The sequence below is a fragment of the Dysidea avara genome, chromosome 7, assembly GCF_963678975.1.
Source record: "Dysidea avara chromosome 7, odDysAvar1.4, whole genome shotgun sequence".
NCBI classification, from domain to species: Eukaryota; Metazoa; Porifera; class Demospongiae; order Dictyoceratida; family Dysideidae; genus Dysidea; species Dysidea avara.
The window spans coordinates 13,525,282-13,543,837 of record NC_089278.1 but is presented as its reverse complement, the minus strand read 5'-3'; the positions used below and the strand labels follow the sequence as shown (position 1 = coordinate 13,543,837).

Below are 18,556 nucleotides of genomic sequence, written 5' to 3'. Positions count from 1 at the left end.
TGGGCAATGTGCAAATTAGGTGAGTGTATGCTTTGTACAAAGAAGCCCACATAGCTGTGCAGGGCTCATCTTCTGTACAGGCTCAGCTTCTGTATATATAGTCTTTTTTTTTTTCCGAGGGGTAGCCGACACCCACGAAAAACGGTGTACGAGAGGGGTTACCAATGCCCACACAAAGCAGCCAAATGGTGTGTATGAGAGTCCCAATCTTTACGTATTTTAAAAGCATTTAGTGAGATTGCTAACTAGTAACTACCTGTACAGTTGTTGATCTACATCTTGTTCTAGCTATTCGTGATTGATCATTGTCTACTTTGTTAAACTCACTTTCTCGATTATTTTTTACGTGATTTTGGATTTAGGATTTGGTTTCTAAAATATTTGTGTATTTCTCACATAGCAAGAGTCCCAAGGCATTGGCTACCCCTCGCTTTTTACCAAAAGTCAGTTCATCTCTAGTTGACAAAGGTAGTCTGACCATCTAATTATGATATTAGAATTCTTGATCACAAATACACATTTCCCTTGTTGCTATATGTGGTGGATCACAAAATTAACTAATGTAAACAACCCTTACCATACCTTGTAGTGTTTTATTTTTATGTGAATGTGTAGTGTGTGTGTGTAGTGTAGTGTGTGTGTGTGTAGTGTAGTGTGTGTGTGTGTAGTATAGTGTGTGTGTGTGTAGTGTAGTGTGTATGTTTGTGTGTGCATGTTAACATTCACCAATTAAAATGTTACCTTTTTTCCACAGGTTTACAAGATGGAGGAGGTTACAGGTTGAAGATAAGCAGCTAATTTTTGTGTAAGTTTGTATAGTGTGTGTGTAGTGTAGTGTGTTCGTGATAAAGATTTTTTTAAATTCACCAATTAAAATGTGACCTTTTTTCCTCAGGTTTACATGCTGGAGATGTGCAAACAGCAAACTTGAAAGTTTTATAATGACCATTTTTTTTTGTTAAATCCATGCTTCCAGAATAAATTGAGATGCATGGGCTGTAATTTTGAGGTTAAGGTGTGGTTTTTATACAGTACTGTAGTTAGATGGGACCGTGTGATTACTATTGTATTTTTATAATAGGGTCCTTTAATTTTTGGTCTTGTGCTACTGCTGCTCCCAGTACAGCATACAAAGTATAAAGTCGGATCATGTGATCAAAATAGTTTAAATGTGTTATTAGCATGATGTATAAGGCTTATTGACCATTGAAAAGTTGATGAATTAAACATTCACGAACGGATTGCTTCTCCATTGCAACTCGCCCACGCAATATAGCGCTCACGTCACTTATAATCAGTGCTCAGCCGGGGTATGCGACTATTGGATCAAGAGTGATTTTTATAAAATTATTTGTATCATGTAAACCGTTCGTCACGAACAGTATAACTAGCTGAAGTATTCAAGCAAGGAGCGATCTAGCCTTGTATAACCAAGATTCGTTAAAAGTTCGCGTCTGGATTGTTGGGGTGAGCCAATATTTTCATTGCCAATGGTTTATGTGTAATGTTAAACCCAGCCCCTACTTTGTACCATGAAAAAGGCCGTATTAAGCTGTTACATTTTACGTGAAAGTAGATGTCATGCTGGCCATTCCTGCTAGAACCGGGGAAAGGTTTAAAAGTTATCTGACGCTCCACTGATGACAAAGCCTTGAAGACCTGCTTCCAGTGTAGACGCGTGTATCTTGTGAATAAAAAATTTTTTTGCTCGGAAGTCGCTTAATAGACACAATCCAAAACTACGTAATCGTCATAGCAACAGCTTTCCGCCATTTTAAATGGGGCCAGTATCAATTATTACGATTGCGCTACATTGAAATCCGATGATGAATAAAGCTCGAACTAGGGGGTATTGTTGAACAATTGGCCGTGGAAGTCTTCAAGGTTGTAAATTGGTTAGGGGCAGGTGGTTATCAGGGTTGAACAAGGCGCGAAGCAATGACAGCCCAAATTGCCTTGTTGACCCACACAGGAAGCACTGCGAAACAAACAGATAGTATTTTAGTATCCATTACTGCGGTAAATTATTAGTGATAGTAACCGTAGTAGCGGCTGACCATCCAGGCGCTCCTTGTACAGGTAAACAAGGGAATTAGTGTCGTCAACGCTTCGCGCCTTGTTCAACACCTGATAATCACCTGCCTTTAGCCAGTACAAAGAATTTACAGCATTAAAAGCTTCTATGGACTATTGTTTGACAATACCACTTAGTTCGAGCTTTCTTCATCACTAAATTTCAATGCAGTGCAGTCAGTGATTATTGAAATTGGCCCCATTCAAAATGGCGTCCGAAAAGTGGGCGTGGTTTTGGATAGTGTCTGCCAGATATTACTGAAGACATCAAAATACAATAATGTGCATGCAACAACTAGCACAAAATCTTGCACAAAACCCACCGTGACAGTCACTGACCGACTAGCACTGGACAACGAATAAGCATAGATACTAAAAAAAACCATGGAAAGGCAAGCTAGGCCTTCCACGCCTCATGGCCTTGCTGGTTGACTAGCCAGCTATATGAGCTATCTACTATTAAACATTTTCACATAAATGGTGACTACACTCACTTCTTGAAAAGAATTTCCAAAAACACAGCTTCACTCAGTCACTGACCTCTCGTGTCCCAGCCGGGCCCGCGTAGGGCAAGGCTAGGCACGAGATCGACTGTCACGCTCTAGATCACGTGGTTTCAATATGGGATCGAGGTTGTCGTATCCAGAGATTGTCCTCAAGGAAAAAGTTGCTGTAGTCACTGGTGGTAACACTGGGATCGGTTATGAGACAGGAAAGGCGTTTGCTTTTATGGGAGCACACACGATTATCGCGTGTAGGTCAGAAGAGCGAGGCCAACAGGTATTAACAGGCAAGGGGGTGGCACTCCAATATACCCTGTACTGTGATCTTCGTCCTTGGTCAAAGTGAAGCCTTGACCCTTGACTTACGCTAAAATCCGTGCTTGACTCGATCTAGACCGAACTTTTGTAAACTTTTCGTAAAATTACGGTTATGTTTTAAGAAATTCTATTCGAGATTCTATTAAGGTATGCACTTTACAAATGAACTTGTCTTTTGATCTACTGCAAATTTCTTGCTTGACTTGACTTTCGTTTTGACCAAGGACGAAGATCAGGATATATTGGAGTGCCACCCCCTTGAAAGGTCATGTGGAAAAGAAACTAGTGCCACAATCATTGTATTGCACATGCACAGAATAAAGTCAATTGCACATCCATTTGAACATTGCATATGACCGAAAAATTCTGTTCACCATTCAGTTATCTATCTATGCTAGAAGTATTTCGAGCGAAGTATATGATTTAACTACACAGTGCTTCCTGTGTGTTTAGTATTGTTTGTGTGCTTTGTAGGCAGGCTGGATGTAATTTATGCAATACAAAATGCATGTGTAATTGACTGAAAAAGAGCACAGCCAGGTGCAGGGACTCACCATGCTGATTTAGGCCGTAGCTGCATAGGTAGTATAGTAATGCACCTAAGCCCCACCCCCGGAGATCCCCATACATCTACTAGGGATTTGATATCTACATCTTGGGGCTTTATTATTTTAATAGGTATTTGACAAGAGACTTTGTCAAATCCCCTGTATTCCCCCACCCTACCTGGGAGTGGGCATGACATTGATAGGTGCATTAAAGAAAGTGGATATAGTGCTGGCACCAGTTATGAACGTGAACGGCTATATATTTACTGGCACTAGCCCATCATTTAACACCACGTCTAACGCAAATAACTACTTGTCGCATGCCCTAAAGTACAAGACCTGAGGCAAACTACTGGTCTTGTGCCCTAAAGTCGAATACTCAGGGCATACTACTTAGGGTTAGGGTCGAGTTCAGCTTTGGTTTCTTCTTCACTCTTGTCATATATAGAAGTCATGATCTTTACAAGGTAGAAACTAAAGGAGGTGGGTAGCTGCAGCACTGGTGGTACAGTGGTTACGAGCATGGACTATGAATACAAGGATCGGGTTCAAACCCCACCTCAGTTTACTTTTTTTTCTTGCTTTTTTGTTTAAGTTTTTTTTTAATGCACGTAACTGCCAGCATTATATAGCCTATAGTAAAATTCTATGGTAGCTGTTGTCAATGTAATTGCAATGGCCGCTGTAGAAACTGTATGTTGTAAGGAACAATGTTGTTCTGTGTCCTGTCTGGGATTGGGAGGCTCCTCAGGGCTCCCTGCCTCCCAGTTTGTGGGGTTGCAGATGAGGGTAGTGCTAAAGATGATGTGTGTGTGTCCCCCAGTTACCATAGGGGTAATGGCACACTTGATTACCATCCAGGTGCCACTCTTAGTGACCAAGAGAGGTCAGCAAAGTAGACAATTCTTATACCAGTTATGTAGTTACTTAACATCACCATGGAAATTATACACAACAGGTGATGCTGACCACCAGCATTGCAAAGACATTATAAGTAGCTAGCACATCACACACGCTCATATATTATGCAAGCTTTTTTTTCTGAGCAGGCTATCGATCGTATGAAAGAGGAGGGACAAGCAGCTGGCAAGGAGATAAAAGTTGAACTGATGAAACTTGACTTGTCATCTCTACAGTCCACCAAACAGTTTATTGAGGACTTCAAACAGAAGAACCTTCCACTACACTTGTTGATATGTAATGCTGGGATTGCTCTTGTACCACATGGTGAGGAAATCTAATTGGATTGCACTGTGTTATTTTATTAATGTACAACCTCTATAAACAAGTACACAAAGAAATTTGGAAATGTCAACTAGAGTAGGACCATAGCACATTGTACTGAAACAAGTGCACGATATTAAATCAATAGGAAGTGTTATATCCCTACTGTGCATTTCCATTATGGTATCTTGAGTACAGTAGGGATATAACACTTCTTAATGTTTTACTATCGTGCACTACTCCAGCTTGTTTCAGTACTTTTTAAGTATCGATGTATTAGGGTCCCTACTCTAGTTGAAAACTCCAAATTTTTGTACTTGTTTGTTAATTTTTTTTTTGTATTATTATGACTGGTGAACCTATGCATACCACATCAAAAAGCGTCGCGCACCCCAGCTATCAATTATCATCCGAAAAGTGAAGTATCCATTACACTTCATGTCAGCTATGTTCAAACCATTACACAGCATTACGAATCAAGAACTGTTTGAAAGGCACCTCTACAATCAAAGTAGCCACTACAAAAAATATAGACAATTTCCATTACGAAGGGATGCCATCACCTGCTACCGTCAAATTGACACCTTTTGCTGTCAGCAAAGATGAATGGGACACAAAGGAGGACACTGGTAAGTCCATGAAGAATGCATTGTACGTACTGTGGTATTCCAAAAGGCACATGTCTGGCTGAAGCGACGTCAAACAGTGAAAACATCAAGCCCGTAGCCTTAGTCGTTATCTAGTTACACTTGTCTTTCAGTTGTCTGAAGGCATCGGTCAGTTACTCAGTCAGTCATTAGAAAATTCCATTTAATATACATTTTTAAAAACTTGTTGAAAACGTTTCAGGTTGATCTGAGGGCTAGTTTGGGCTTAGCTTTAAAAGCTTGGTCACTTTGTGCCTCCTTCTATCATGAAATATTGCATACACGTGATCTATATCAAATAATTAAATTTGGTGCAGCTACCTAAAAATTGATGCGGGTGGTGACAGGAAACAAGGAATTTAATAGTGATGGCCCTACAAGTAACGATATTACTAATCTTGTTAGTAATCCACTGAGTAATGCCTAGCCACAACGAAGTAACAAAGCCTACTGAATGAAGCTTATTCACCAGCTTCTTACTTATAACCAAGATTTGCACATTGTCCAACAACACAATCATATCACGTGATAAGGTGGTAGTTTCACACGTGACAGCTTAAGGCTGTGGACACAAAGTAATTTCATATGTAATATTATTATAGTTACTTTATTATATGGATAATATGTAACTGTAACTAAATAGTTCAGTTGCAAGTAATATGTAACGAGTTACTTTTAAACGTAATTGCCCCAACACTGATTATTATATTCTAAGTTGTGGTCTGTAAATGCGGAATTGTTCAGAAGCTTGTGTGTCTAACACCATAGGTAGTCAAATGACTTATATTACCATTAATTGGTAACTGCCCACATGTTAACTAAATTCACAGCATCATTTCAAAGTTTTGACAAAAGTTCTCATAAGCTCTTTACCTATGATCTACAGTTTTTTTCCCTTAGGGGATAATTTTCACTCATTATAGTCGATTAAGACAATTAGCTACATTTCATGGTACAAATTTATGCATTCTCATCAATAGCTATTACAAGCAGTAAAAGAACAGCAGTATCCTGTAACCAGTGTTGGGAGTAACGCGTTACGTAATATTATTACTTTTGTGGTAACTAAGTAATATAATGAAATACGCTATAAAAACAGGTAATATAACTCAAGTTACTTTACTTACAAATGTGTGTGTGCAGTGGCGGAGGAAGTAGTTGATATGAGGGGGGCTGACCAGAGTATAGAATCTCTGGCAGCAGGGGGTCTAAGCTGTAGCCATTTTTAGGTTTTACATGTCTCAAAGTTCACCAGAATGCACACTTTGCAGCATATCACCAACTTTTTAGTCAAAAGTATTTAAAACAGGCTATTTGCAGTTTATAAAAGCACTTTTGGCAATGTTGACTACTAGGTTATAAAAACATACAGCATTTATAAATAGTTCAAAATAGCCTTATGCTTGGTACAGTGGTAATACACCAACTCGTTCAAGTAAGAGGTCAGTGGTTCAATTCCCACTGTAGGCAAAAAAAAATTTGTTTTTTGTTTTTAGACTACTTTTTGGAACACGTTTTATGGAACATTTTTGACTGCTCTATTAGGATATTTGAGCATTCTATTAGAGTATATCGATCTTTTTCACAGTTTTCAGCCACACTCCAGAAGAATAATTTCAACGAGATATTATTCCAAGGGGGAGGGCCAAGCACTCCCTCAGCAAACCGAGGGGGGCCCCAGCCCCCAACCCCCCCCCCCCCACCGCCCATGTGTGTGGGTGCATGTGTGTGCATATAACCAGCCACAGGACCACATTTGAGATGATGAAATTGAAATTGACGAATTTTGGTAGTCCAAAAGCTAGTTAGTCATTAAGTGTCTTAATTACTAAAGTTATGTACATAGGTAATGTGGGAATGAAGTTTGTTACTACATACTGTATCTGCTCTTATTTTATTCAAGATTCTAAGAATGTGGTAAGTGTCATTTCAGATTGCCTTCTCTGTTTGTAGGTAAAACTGATGACAATCTTGAACGTCAATTCCAAGTAAGCCTTTGACTCATTGTATATATGATATAACATATTGAACAGTGGGACACCTCAGTTATTCAACCCCAGATATCTGAACTAAAATAATGGTGCTCTAATAGAACAACCAATTATTCTAATAGAGCAGCCATCTTGGTATTCAATTAACTGGAATTCCGGATAACTGAGTTTTCACTGTAAGATTAAAACTCTGAATAGAAATTAGAACTTTATAAGCTAGTAGAGATCATTAGCTACAATATCAAGTGCTTAAACAAGAAGGATCGTCACATGAAGTGCAAACTTAATTCTTAATTAGCCAATAACCCAACATGGCTTAGGCAAGGGTTAAATTTACACTTCAAATGACGATCTCCTTGTTTGTCCCTAAAATTTCTAATTTTGAGTTTGTTAACTTTTGTTGGTAGCATTAGTAAACTTCTGTAACACCCCATCAACAGCACCAGACGTATGCCTAGAAGCAAACTGCTTACCTTAGTACTGTTGGAGGCATGGTACAAAAATTACAGATGATTTCAATTTTATTCTTATATGGTAGAAAACTTTTGAAGCCTCTGACATGCCACCACCAATTGACATCTTTGCACTGCAAATGAAATGAAATGGGACATAAAAGTAAGTCCATGATGCGTGTATTGTACATACTGTGGTATGCAAAAAGGCGAATACCAAGGCGTTGTGAAGCTATTGTGAGGCAGATGGGAAAGTGCAAACCTTTGTGATCCCTACTATACAGTATACCATACTGTATGATATAGTCATGTGGCTGCTGTGTGCATATGTAAGGACACATTCTAAGGTCTCCTCTGGACTGCACCAGGGTTGTGTTAGGCTTGTAAAGACAACATTTTCTATAAAGCTTGAATATATTTAATTTACTCCTACACACAGATCTGCATATCCATCTCTATATGTATTAGGTTAATCATCTTGGACACTTTCTGATATGCTTGGAGCTCCTACCTTGTATGATGAACACTGATGGAGACAAGAGGATTGTCTTTGTATCGTCTAGTGCAGCAAAATCATTTGGAGTCTGGGACCCTAGTAATCTACAGGGAGACATTAGCTATTCAAGGATGAAGTTTTATGGCAACTCAAAACTTTACAATGTAGGTGATAATAATCAATATGCATAACTTCACACTATTGTATTACATCACTGGTTGGCAAACCCAGCACAGGACTTGATTACTGGCCTAAAAAATTACTTTCCTTACAGACTTTTAGAATCATGTTGTTTCGAGACAATACGTACATACTCAACAGCTTGCCAACCATGCAGCCAAATGCCACTTTGCACTAAATATAATGCTCAAACGTATGTGTATAGTGTATTCAATTCAGGCATTACACTATGTCACAGACCAATTGTGTGCTCATGGAGGTGTAGGCAAGCCTTAGAATATTGTCCACATAAGGGTTTACCACTATAAGTAACAATAAAGGTGCAAGTTTGAGCTTAAGGAGGTGTTGCCAAAAGTTTCTATATGAAGTATTTGAGTTTATTCCTAAATGACAGTCTATAATTTTGGTAGATCATGACAATGTTTGCTCTCCAGAGAAGAATAAGTGGTAGTGGAATAACAGTTTCTTCATTACACCCTGGATTAGTGAGTTTTATTATAATAACATATGTAGCTTCATGTTAACCATCAGGTCAATACAGAGATCCCACGAAATTATGAAGATGTACGTTGGTTCTCAGTATTCGTTAAAGTCTACATGTCATTAGGTAATAATTGTAGGTGTTTTAGAGATAGGAATGTACAGCTTTTAGATTTAAGTGTGACTGTATGGCTTACTTATATATATATATATATGTGTGTGTGTGTGTGTGTGTCTAGGTTTAGGACGTACTCCCCAACAAGGAGCAGTATCTAGCATCAATTGTGCTATCAACCCATCCCTAAACTCCCAACAAGCTGTCTATTATGATAGTAACTGTAGACCAGAACAGGCTACAGATATTGCAAGGTATTACACTGTGAATGCTCTGACTACATTTGTACAATTATCTCATTCACATGGCCACAGAAGCAATAGTCCTTTTAGGGGTCTGGGGCATGATCCCTCAAGAAAGTTTGTAACCCAAATCACACACTAGTCTGCTATCATGAAACTTGTAATGCAATTAAGTGATACTCCAGAATTATATGAGCCCATAATTCTCAGAACAAAACCTATACTAAACAAAAACCATTCGGCAGAACCCTAAGCTTCCTGCATGCTTGTACACTGAAACTGAATCTTACCACTTAACTTTTTGCTCTGATGCCTGTGGCTGTACATATGTGTGGTATGTGTATTATCCAAGTGTAGCAAGTCTTACTATTGTATACCACTCAAATAACTATTGGTGAAAATGAAAGGTAACCAGTCTTGTTTCTCTGTGCGTTATCTTTTGTACAGGAATGAACAGTACCAAGAGGAGTTGTGGGAGATCAGTTGTGACCTGTTAAAGGATTGGATATCGTCTGAAATATGGAGCAAGTATTCACCTAGTACAGAAACAACATCTACAGCAGCCAAACAAGATTCTGGTAACAATGATGGAGAAGATGACCAACCAACAACTACGACAGATAGTGAAGACAAGCCTGACGATAAACCGCCAGAAGGTGAACATCAGACCACAAAAGATACTGAACACAAAACATCAGACACCACAAAAGCTACTGTCGAAAATTCGTAAACACGGAATTAATATATACATGAGTATAGTGACCATGTAAACTGTGATCATGAAGGTAGACTAGCTAACATTTACAGTTGCAGGGGGTCAAAGCATATTGTGAAGCGTTGATGCGGTATACTAAGGATAAGAGATTATCCATTTATAAATAGATTTAGTGAAAAGCACCATGTAAAATAGTTCATTAAAAAAATGAATAGAGTATATAAAGTTAAATGCCTTGTCGTGAGAATAAATCAAGTGAATTGGAGCAGAGCCTACAGCTGCATACGATACTGCAGGACTAGAATCTATTCATTGTACAAAATTCACAGTTTAATTACAATGCGATGATTATCACTCTTACATTTACTCTAGGCATAGTGCAGGCATCTGTATAGTCCATTTCAGCTTCACTGTGTTAAAAGATTTTGTTATTGGCCACAGTAGGGTATGGAGAATGCCCCTCCATATGACCACTACAAAATAGTTAAAAGCAAGTCCGCAGTAGGTTATTTGGCAGTGTACTGTTTGCAACTGTACCTTTTTTAAAGAAAGCATACAATGAAAGGTTGACACAACTTTTGCGTTTGAATTGTTGCATGTGGAAAAGACTACAATCACCGAAAACATGGCTATATTTTAGCCAACATGAACATAAACTTTCTCACACAAATGAATTGCTTACCCAATAACTGCATGAATTATGCTAGTAAGACAGAGAAATTAGTAACTACTAATAGGCACTTGCAATTGACACCAATTATACATTACATCATGGAGATCATAAGCAGATCAACAGCAATAATTTTATGCTATGTAAATGTAGTTAAACTCCCTCCTAACAAACTCTCACTAAAAATTTGATCCCAACATACAGCAGGTGTATGCAGCTCTAAACAGTTTTATCGCTGAATTTTGAGAACCTATAAGCTATAATAGAACACAAAAAAAAATGGTACAAGAGCTATGTATTGAGATTTTCCATCCTAAAAACTGTTATTTTGTGTCATGAGCAAAACTGTGACAAAGCACATGGTCAGTTTGCATAATTTGTCTGTGAAGCAGGACAGCAGCCATACAGGGATTCCTATATAAGGAATTACACAAGCACACCTCTGTATTTTTGTGGTTCCCACTAATTGACTGCTAGTGCCAGTGCTTGCACAAAATGAAACCACTAGTACAATTTTTGAGGTATATTATTTTCAAGGATCGCTCATTCTTTGCTTGTCCTCAAATAGCAGTGTAAATCAAAACTTTTTGTGGATAGCCCAGCAATCATTATACAAATTTTACTTATTTTATAATTACAGGTTCTTCTATATGTGGTACCTGTCTGTCATTGATATCAGTTTGCTTGATCTCCTTTAAAATTCTAAACTATGCATTTAAGTGTAAACAGTCTATATACCTACACATAAAAACCATCAAAGTGCTAACTAAATATGTAACGTGATGAATAACAATTTTGATGGCTTCTCTGCTGTAGAGACAAATCTCGGCCATGACATTCATTATACCATAGATATTATATACTACGTACCCATTATACAGTCACTACATGATGATGCATGTAGTTCATCATACAATGAATAAGTGCTACAAGGTGCTTAGTGGCAATTATGCACTCCTGGCTTAAGAAAAGGTTTCTAAGTCTGGTTTAACTGATTTTTGGTTTTATTACTCACGCGGCTTACAAGCATAGTTTTTGAGTAGATTCAACTACCACAACACACAAAATGCATGCAGTTTTATTGACATGTATGTTTTGTGACCACATAAACAGTTTGGAGCAAGCAGTCATGTGAGCTCTATCATCACTTTAATTTATAGGTGGTTGTACAGTGGTTCTAAGAGACCTTGCACAACAACAAGATGTCACGTGTGGTAATTATTGTTTGAACTTCAAAAATGAATTGATTTGATTGGACGAAATCTTGTGCACTTGATTTTCGCTTGTTTTGTTGTTGTGCAAGGTCTCTTAGAACCGCAGTAGTGGTGGATGGCTTTTTTATTTCTTGCTCTGGAGCACAGGATAATCACAGTAGCTGGTGAAAATATGCAGATCAAAAAATCTTTTGGAACATGTTGGTGTCAAATTGCAAGGTGCTAGTGCAGCCTCAGTATTTTAGCGCAATTATACAATAATATATTAAGGAAAAATTAAGACTTTTAAGTTTAATTAGGGATCATAGCAAAAAAAGCCTACGCTTGAAGACATACCAGAGTAGTAGACATTTCTAATTCAGTCATGGAATATAGAATATAGACTGAATTAGGGATTAAATGTCCGACTACCTGAAATGCTTTTTAGTGGTCTTTGTTGTAGGGATATAAATGACAGTGGTGATTTCCATGAGTATAGCTAGTTTACAGTGTGACCCTTGTGTACATAAAAGGACAGCCAATTAATACTCGATCAGTATAAAAACTAGCATTTGCAGTGCAGCACCATGCATGCTATGGGCATTCTAGATTTTTTGCAAATGGGAAGCACTTGAAAGAACCTCCATAATTGCATGCCTGTGGTGAACATTCCATTTGAGTCTCTGACTGTTCTATTAGAGAAGCTATCTCAATCTTGCATGAACTGAATAATCATTTCTTTGATTTGAGCGAGTCCACCACTGAGTTACTTTTGCTGAACATCATTACACCAGTATTAATTCAAGTAGTTATTGTGAATGACTCTACAATGTAAATTCAGAAGTATGAAGTTCATACTAATGGTATGCTCCCTGCGGTCACTTAATATGAAGATCATACTTCTGAAGTATGTACATCATGGCTACTAAGTGACTGCAGGGAGCATATACTATTAGTATGAACTTCATACTTCTGAATTTACAGTGTAATGTGTATTGTGGATGAGGGGGTGCAATTGCTCCCCTTCCCTCTTGGATCCGACATGACCGCCACTGCAACGCCACCGCATACTACGCCAGACCAGAGATGAGCCTTTGATGGGCACAGGGACTACTGAGTCCAACCTCTTTTATCTTCTAACAGTTGTCCAGCACATGCCAACTGGTGCTGGGGGTGGTGGCAAGGGCAGACCATCTAGCCCGAGGGAAGAAATCAGCCTCGTGCGGATCAGCTGATCGATCTCAGCGCCCCGCCGTCACTTGGTGACGCCTACTGGGTGACGCCTACTGGGTGACGCCTACTAGTGCATACTTTGGGTTTCATGGTCAACTCCTACACATGCAGTGATGCAGTTGTAAGACTGAACGACTGCGTGACCTGTTAAGCTATGTATGACGGTGACGGTGGGGACTATTCTACGGAACGGAACGGAACGGAACGGAACGGAATGATGGACTAAACCACGGAACGGAACGCTTTCTCAAATTGAAGCTTGCAACTTACCATTGCTGAAACCTCCCTTATAAGTTAGCAGTGGCATCTCCAGTGGGTGATTAAACATAAGATAAAAAGAATTAACGGATCGATTGTGGGTTTTTGTTGGTTGTCATTAGTAACGAAGTATTATTGTGGGATGAGCTGTATCAGTGATGTTCATCCATACGGAAGGGAACTTTATGTGAGCTGTTTTTCTTATTTAGAAAACAGTCTGGGCCGGTCTTTCAAGTCACAAGTCATAAATAAAGCAAGCAGGAAGATACTGGTAACAGGAAAGAGCCAGCTGAATTAAAACTTGAAGAATTTTCTGCAGTGTGTGAGGAGCAAATATTTTGGCAGACCGCAAGGAGGGTATATTCTGCAAACATCACTGAAGTGTATGCATGGAGTTATTTATATATTAACAGCTGGTGCAGTGGACTAATGCCGTATTCAATAGTGAGCTGATTTTATCTGTTGCACAATTCAAGGATGTGTCTGACTGCTAGCCTTGAATCAGGCTAAATGCCAAAACTCCAAGATCAGCCAAATCTCTATTATAAGCTGCATGTGAAACCATGCCCGTAGCCACCAGGCAAACGTGATTTGGACCAGGATGTGTGTGTAATTTTCAATGTATCTAGTCAGACCTGAAATGGAACACTCACATTAATTACATACCACCTAAGAATCCTAGGATTTCTTAAGTGTAACATTTCACATGCTTCACTTCAAACAAAACCGGTTAAATTTGTTCGTCTATTTTCAAGTGATTCCCAGTCCAGCTGGTCCATGAAATTACAATGGGATCACATGTATTTGTTACAGTGCGGTCTGTCCTGTGTTGGATCTACTCTAGAGTTGAAATTTCAAGGTAGACTCACTGCCAATGTACTGACACTAGTACTGTTGTAGCATGTTTAAGTGGAGGACAAATGAAATAGTAATGCTAGATTATTTATGTATACAAATTTTTCATAATGAAATTGATATCCCATTTTGATGTGTACTTCCACTTTGCAACATATTCTAGAACAAGAAGCTACCACACTTAATCTCCAACCACTGTCATTAATTAACCAAGATCTCACTAGTCTGTAATTCACCTTACTGTAGTGATTTTATTGATTCATCTGTATGTTTTCTTCATTTTCCTTTGAAGTTGTATCAAGAGTTCATAATAAGGTGGAGAGTGTCTAACTTGAATGCATTCACCAAACACCCTACTTAAAGTAACACCTCAGCCTTATTTCAGAACAAAGGCTTTACCTTCTTCAGCAACACTAATCAACAGTTTTCTATCCCCCAGTAAAGGTGTTGATTTGATGAAAGGTGAACTTTACGCAGGGTGTTTGTACAGGCCATACTGAGAGTTAGACACTCTCCCCCATACAAATCAGTATTACGAACTCTTGGTTGTACAGTATAGGTAAACAAAGATAAGTTTCTCTCCCATCTTATTCTAGGATTTCTATTGACAAGGAAAATTCAATTATTTGTATACAGGCTCAAAATTGAGAAAATATAAAGAAAGTGAATTAATATTATACAGTCAGTTTGCTTTTGGATATTTAATGTCTCCAACCACAACAAAAATTCAATGAATCCATGCATCTCATCACTGGTCATCTGAACATTCTGAAAGTGATACCTCACTCAATCAACCATATATTCTGTTTATTAGACTGAATAAAGTCATGATTACCTAAACAATCACTTAATTAATGTTTTATAATTATCCTATTCCATTTTCCTGGAGGTTCCACTGATAAAAAGCAATTTCAGCAATGATAGCAGCTAGCCAAGCTGCAAGTTGATTCAGAAAGCATTCCATTCTGTAAAATAGACCCCAGCCAGAATTCAGCTCAGTACTCAGGCTGAGATATCTGACAATAGTCCACTACTCTGTTAATGAATCATTGATGTTCACACAATATAGCCTCCTTGAGGTATCTGAATGTTTGCTCCTCACACACTGCACAAAATTCCTTTATATTCTGCTTAGACTGAGTTGATTCAGCTTGTTACCATACTTGTTTCCTTTGTAGTGTAGCTATACACATACTGATTTATGCCGATTAGAAAGGCTGGGCCTCAGACTGTACATTCTAAAGTCAAGTAAGTAAAAATAACTCACATACTAGTAAAAACTAGTCATGCATTAAGTTCCCTACTTGATATATCCGAAGATGAACACACTGAGTCAGCTATTCCCACAATTCGTACTTCGTTACTAATGACAACCAACAAGAACCCACAATCGATCCTTAAATTCGTTTTATCTTTCTTGGGGTACGTTTGATTACCTGCTGGAAGTACCACTGATAACTTGTACAGCAATGGTAAGCTGCAAGCTTCAATCTGAGAAAGCATTCCGTTCCGCAGTTTAGTCCATCATTCCGTTCCGTTCCGTTCCGTTCCGTTCCGTAGAATAGACCCCACCGACGGTGACTCTATGTGCAACTTCAACCTCATCGGCCAGGGGCGGATCCAGAGGGGGGGCTTTGGGGGCTGAAGCCCCCCCCCCCCCCCCTTCATATTTAGGCTTAACTTGATCAATATGCTGAGCATTATAATGAAATTTTGTCTTAGCATAATTATATGATCACTAATAATACAAATACTCATAAAACCACCTTATAAACATTTTTCCAAGGTATTATCAGTGGATTTATGCTAAAGTTTATGCAACAAGGACCTGGATCAGCATTGGAGGCGTACAAGATCGAGATACTCTAATAGGCTAACTACTCTAATAGAACATTCACTGGAAACATGTAGTTGATTCTGTTATGAAATTTTTCCAAATCTGCCTGCACCTATACATACAATGAAGTGCATTGGTCTGTTTAAAGGGCTTCATTCATCTACTTGTGTAGTTAATATGTATGGTAATACTTAATTCAGGTACACAATCTCCATTGAAAATGCTCTCAGATTCAATCTTGTATTGTTCAAATTTCAAAATTTTACACTTTCGACATTATTTTTCTAACATGCACCTATTCAGTGTTGTGCAATTGTGAGAGGGGTGCATCATGTACTTGGTTGTCTGTACCTACCCAAACTTTTCCATTAACAAAATGCTTCAGAGAGCCATGATACCTATGCTATAATCTAAAGGCAGTATATAAAATATCTACAGGCAGAAAATATTATGAATTTTATGTGGAAATGTCCCCAAATTGCAATATTTAGCATCTATTTTTCAAAATTTTCCTTGGGGGGCATGCCCCCAGACCCCCCTAGTTCCAGCATGCCTCTACCCAAGAGATTAGTACCTTGAGTTAGCCCCCCCCCCCTTTTATAAATCCTAGATCCGCCCCTGCATCCCTTGACTCAGATCTATCGAAGCGGACTGAATGCACGGTACAAAGCACGGTATGTAGATAGATAGCACTATTTGTGTCGAAAACCAGTCTCACGCACCAGATCCACGGATGGATTGATAAGAAAGAAGATAACAGTTGATCTTAATCAATCAGACAGAGGGTCTGGCACGCGAGACCACATCCGGGCTCGCCGGTGCAGGATAGCACAATGTCATACTATAATTTCTTTGTGTTCATTTATCATGATAGCCCGTGGATTGCAATATGTGGCTAACCAGCTATTTAATTTATTTATCGAGCATTTTACTGTGATGGAAAGTAGTTTTGCACAGTTTTACTCTGTACAAAACTACTTTCCATCACAGTAAAACATATGCATTTTGCTTTTGTGCGCTACCCTATCACAGGTGAAGCACATACAGTCATCCTTTTTTGCTACACATTTGTGCACTATGCACATACAGGTGTATGTAGTGAAGTTGCAAACATGTATGTGCTACTGGAGGAAATGTGTTGAAATACCATTTTCCATCAAATGTGATCATGATGTGCATAGTCACAAATTTGACCTATTCTACACATTTCTGCAAACACATATGTTGCAAATTTGACCTATTTTACACGTGTGCTAAATATGCATATGCCATTGGGTGTGTAAATCCAAGTTTTTTGCAGTGCACGCATGATGCCATGATGAGTTGCTCTCAGGTATGGATGGGATCCAGCTAGGCTCCCTCAACATTGTGAAACAAAGTTCTCTGTTGAATATTCTTTTACACATTCCCAATTAAGGTGGCTTTCCATCAATTTGTAACAATGAGATTTGTGATTTGACAGCTGGTTAATATACTTACCTAGCTAGGTCTGTCATGAGGTTGAAGTTGAACCCCATCTATAACCAGTCACAGATGAGCTGTTCATCTTAGCTTCTTCAAACACTGAAAATGGCACTAACCTTGACATTTCAGCAAACGGTTTTTGGGCGATAGTTGTGAGAAAACCTACATCGACATAAAAGCTTCCACATACTCGAAAGTAATTGTACCACCAATGCCAGAGCCACATACAGAAAACATGAATTGAGTAAGAAACATTTGTATGAAGCTTGTATTTGTAAAGTTGAACAAAAGTTCCTTTTACTGCTATAAGTTTTTCTCAGCCACATTAAGAATGGCTAAGCAACAGTTTTTTTTACAATGAGATGGGCACAGTGCTTCCTGTCTTTTTTACTTCTGAGATCAGCAATTATATGTTTAAAGGTATCTAGATTTTTATATGTATATGGAGCAGGGGGTTTTGGGTGCCACAGCCCCTCAAGAAGTTAATTTATATGTTTCAGGACCGAAATTTTTGATGTATAGTGATTTTCTTAAGTACTAATAACAGGTTTCCACCAAGTATCACAAGTAGCTATGCTTTCAGGTGATCTAAATAAATATCAATCAACAACATAACTTTAGTACTGTGATTGTAGGTTTCTATGGTAACAAATAATGTCAATACTCTTGGTGCAGTGTATGACTATCATGTTTAAAATTAATGACAAAATGATGAATGGTGTAAGCAGCCTCTTAGTGTATTTCAATGGGCAGGTGAACTCACAGTATTTCATGGATATAAAAACAGCTGTATCTTTACAATGAAACATGCTACTGACTCAAACTGTTTCTTAGCATGAGAGACCTTCTATTTTATAACAAGTTTTAACAATTTGAATTATTGCTAAAAGAAATAAAGACTAATAAAAATGGCCACAAAGTTCACCCAAGGTCAAATCTGAGATTTCTCTATAGTCCAAAACTTATAATAAGTTCCATGCTTTTATCACCAAAAGCAAACATTTCACAAATCTTCTATACTATAATACGAATCATGAGGATGTTCTTGTAACTAAGGTCCTA

General features: G+C 38.3%; 2 protein-coding genes and 1 long non-coding RNA gene across 5 annotated transcripts in view; 1 reads left to right on the top strand and 2 right to left on the bottom strand.

The window, feature by feature from the left end:
• Window positions 1-2,701, bottom strand: part of LOC136260455 (tyrosine-protein kinase Mer-like) — a 32,509-nt gene extending 29,808 nt beyond the window's left edge. Inside the window, exon 1 of one of the 3 annotated variants that reach the window (XM_066054183.1) lies at window positions 2,569-2,701. The gene's annotated coding sequence lies outside the window, so the exon portion shown is untranslated. Of the gene's footprint in view, window positions 1-2,567 lie in introns of all 3 variants that reach the window. The other 2 variants (XM_066054180.1, XM_066054181.1) reach the window with 2 other exon arrangements.
• Window positions 2,650-10,071, top strand: LOC136260457 (retinol dehydrogenase 11-like). The gene is made up of 8 exons (XM_066054184.1): window positions 2,650-2,853; window positions 4,492-4,669; window positions 7,267-7,301; window positions 8,225-8,416; window positions 8,843-8,917; window positions 8,964-9,039; window positions 9,152-9,281; window positions 9,717-10,071. The coding sequence occupies exons 1-8, from the start codon at window positions 2,695-2,697 to the stop codon at window positions 9,997-9,999; spliced, it is 1,128 nt and encodes a 375-aa protein (XP_065910256.1). The 5' UTR covers window positions 2,650-2,694; the 3' UTR covers window positions 10,000-10,071.
• Window positions 10,072-14,791: 4,720 nt separating this feature from the next.
• Window positions 14,792-15,580, bottom strand: LOC136262367 (uncharacterized). Its single transcript, XR_010704183.1, has 2 exons — window positions 15,498-15,580; window positions 14,792-15,431 (listed from the first exon to the last, which is right to left on the bottom strand). It is a non-coding gene; the product is annotated as an uncharacterized lncRNA (long non-coding RNA).
• Between the last annotated feature and the right edge of the window lie 2,976 nt (window positions 15,581-18,556).

Coding starts and splice junctions, on each gene's coding strand:
- LOC136260457 (XM_066054184.1), top strand. CDS start 2,695: ATGGGATCGAGGTTGTCGTATCCAGAGATTGTCCTCAAGGAAAAAGTT. Junction 4,670..7,266: donor GATTGCTCTTGTACCACATG/GTGAGGAAATCT, acceptor CTCTGTTTGTAG/GTAAAACTGATGACAATCTT. Junction 9,040..9,151: donor TAAAGTCTACATGTCATTAG/GTAATAATTGTA, acceptor GTGTGTGTCTAG/GTTTAGGACGTACTCCCCAA.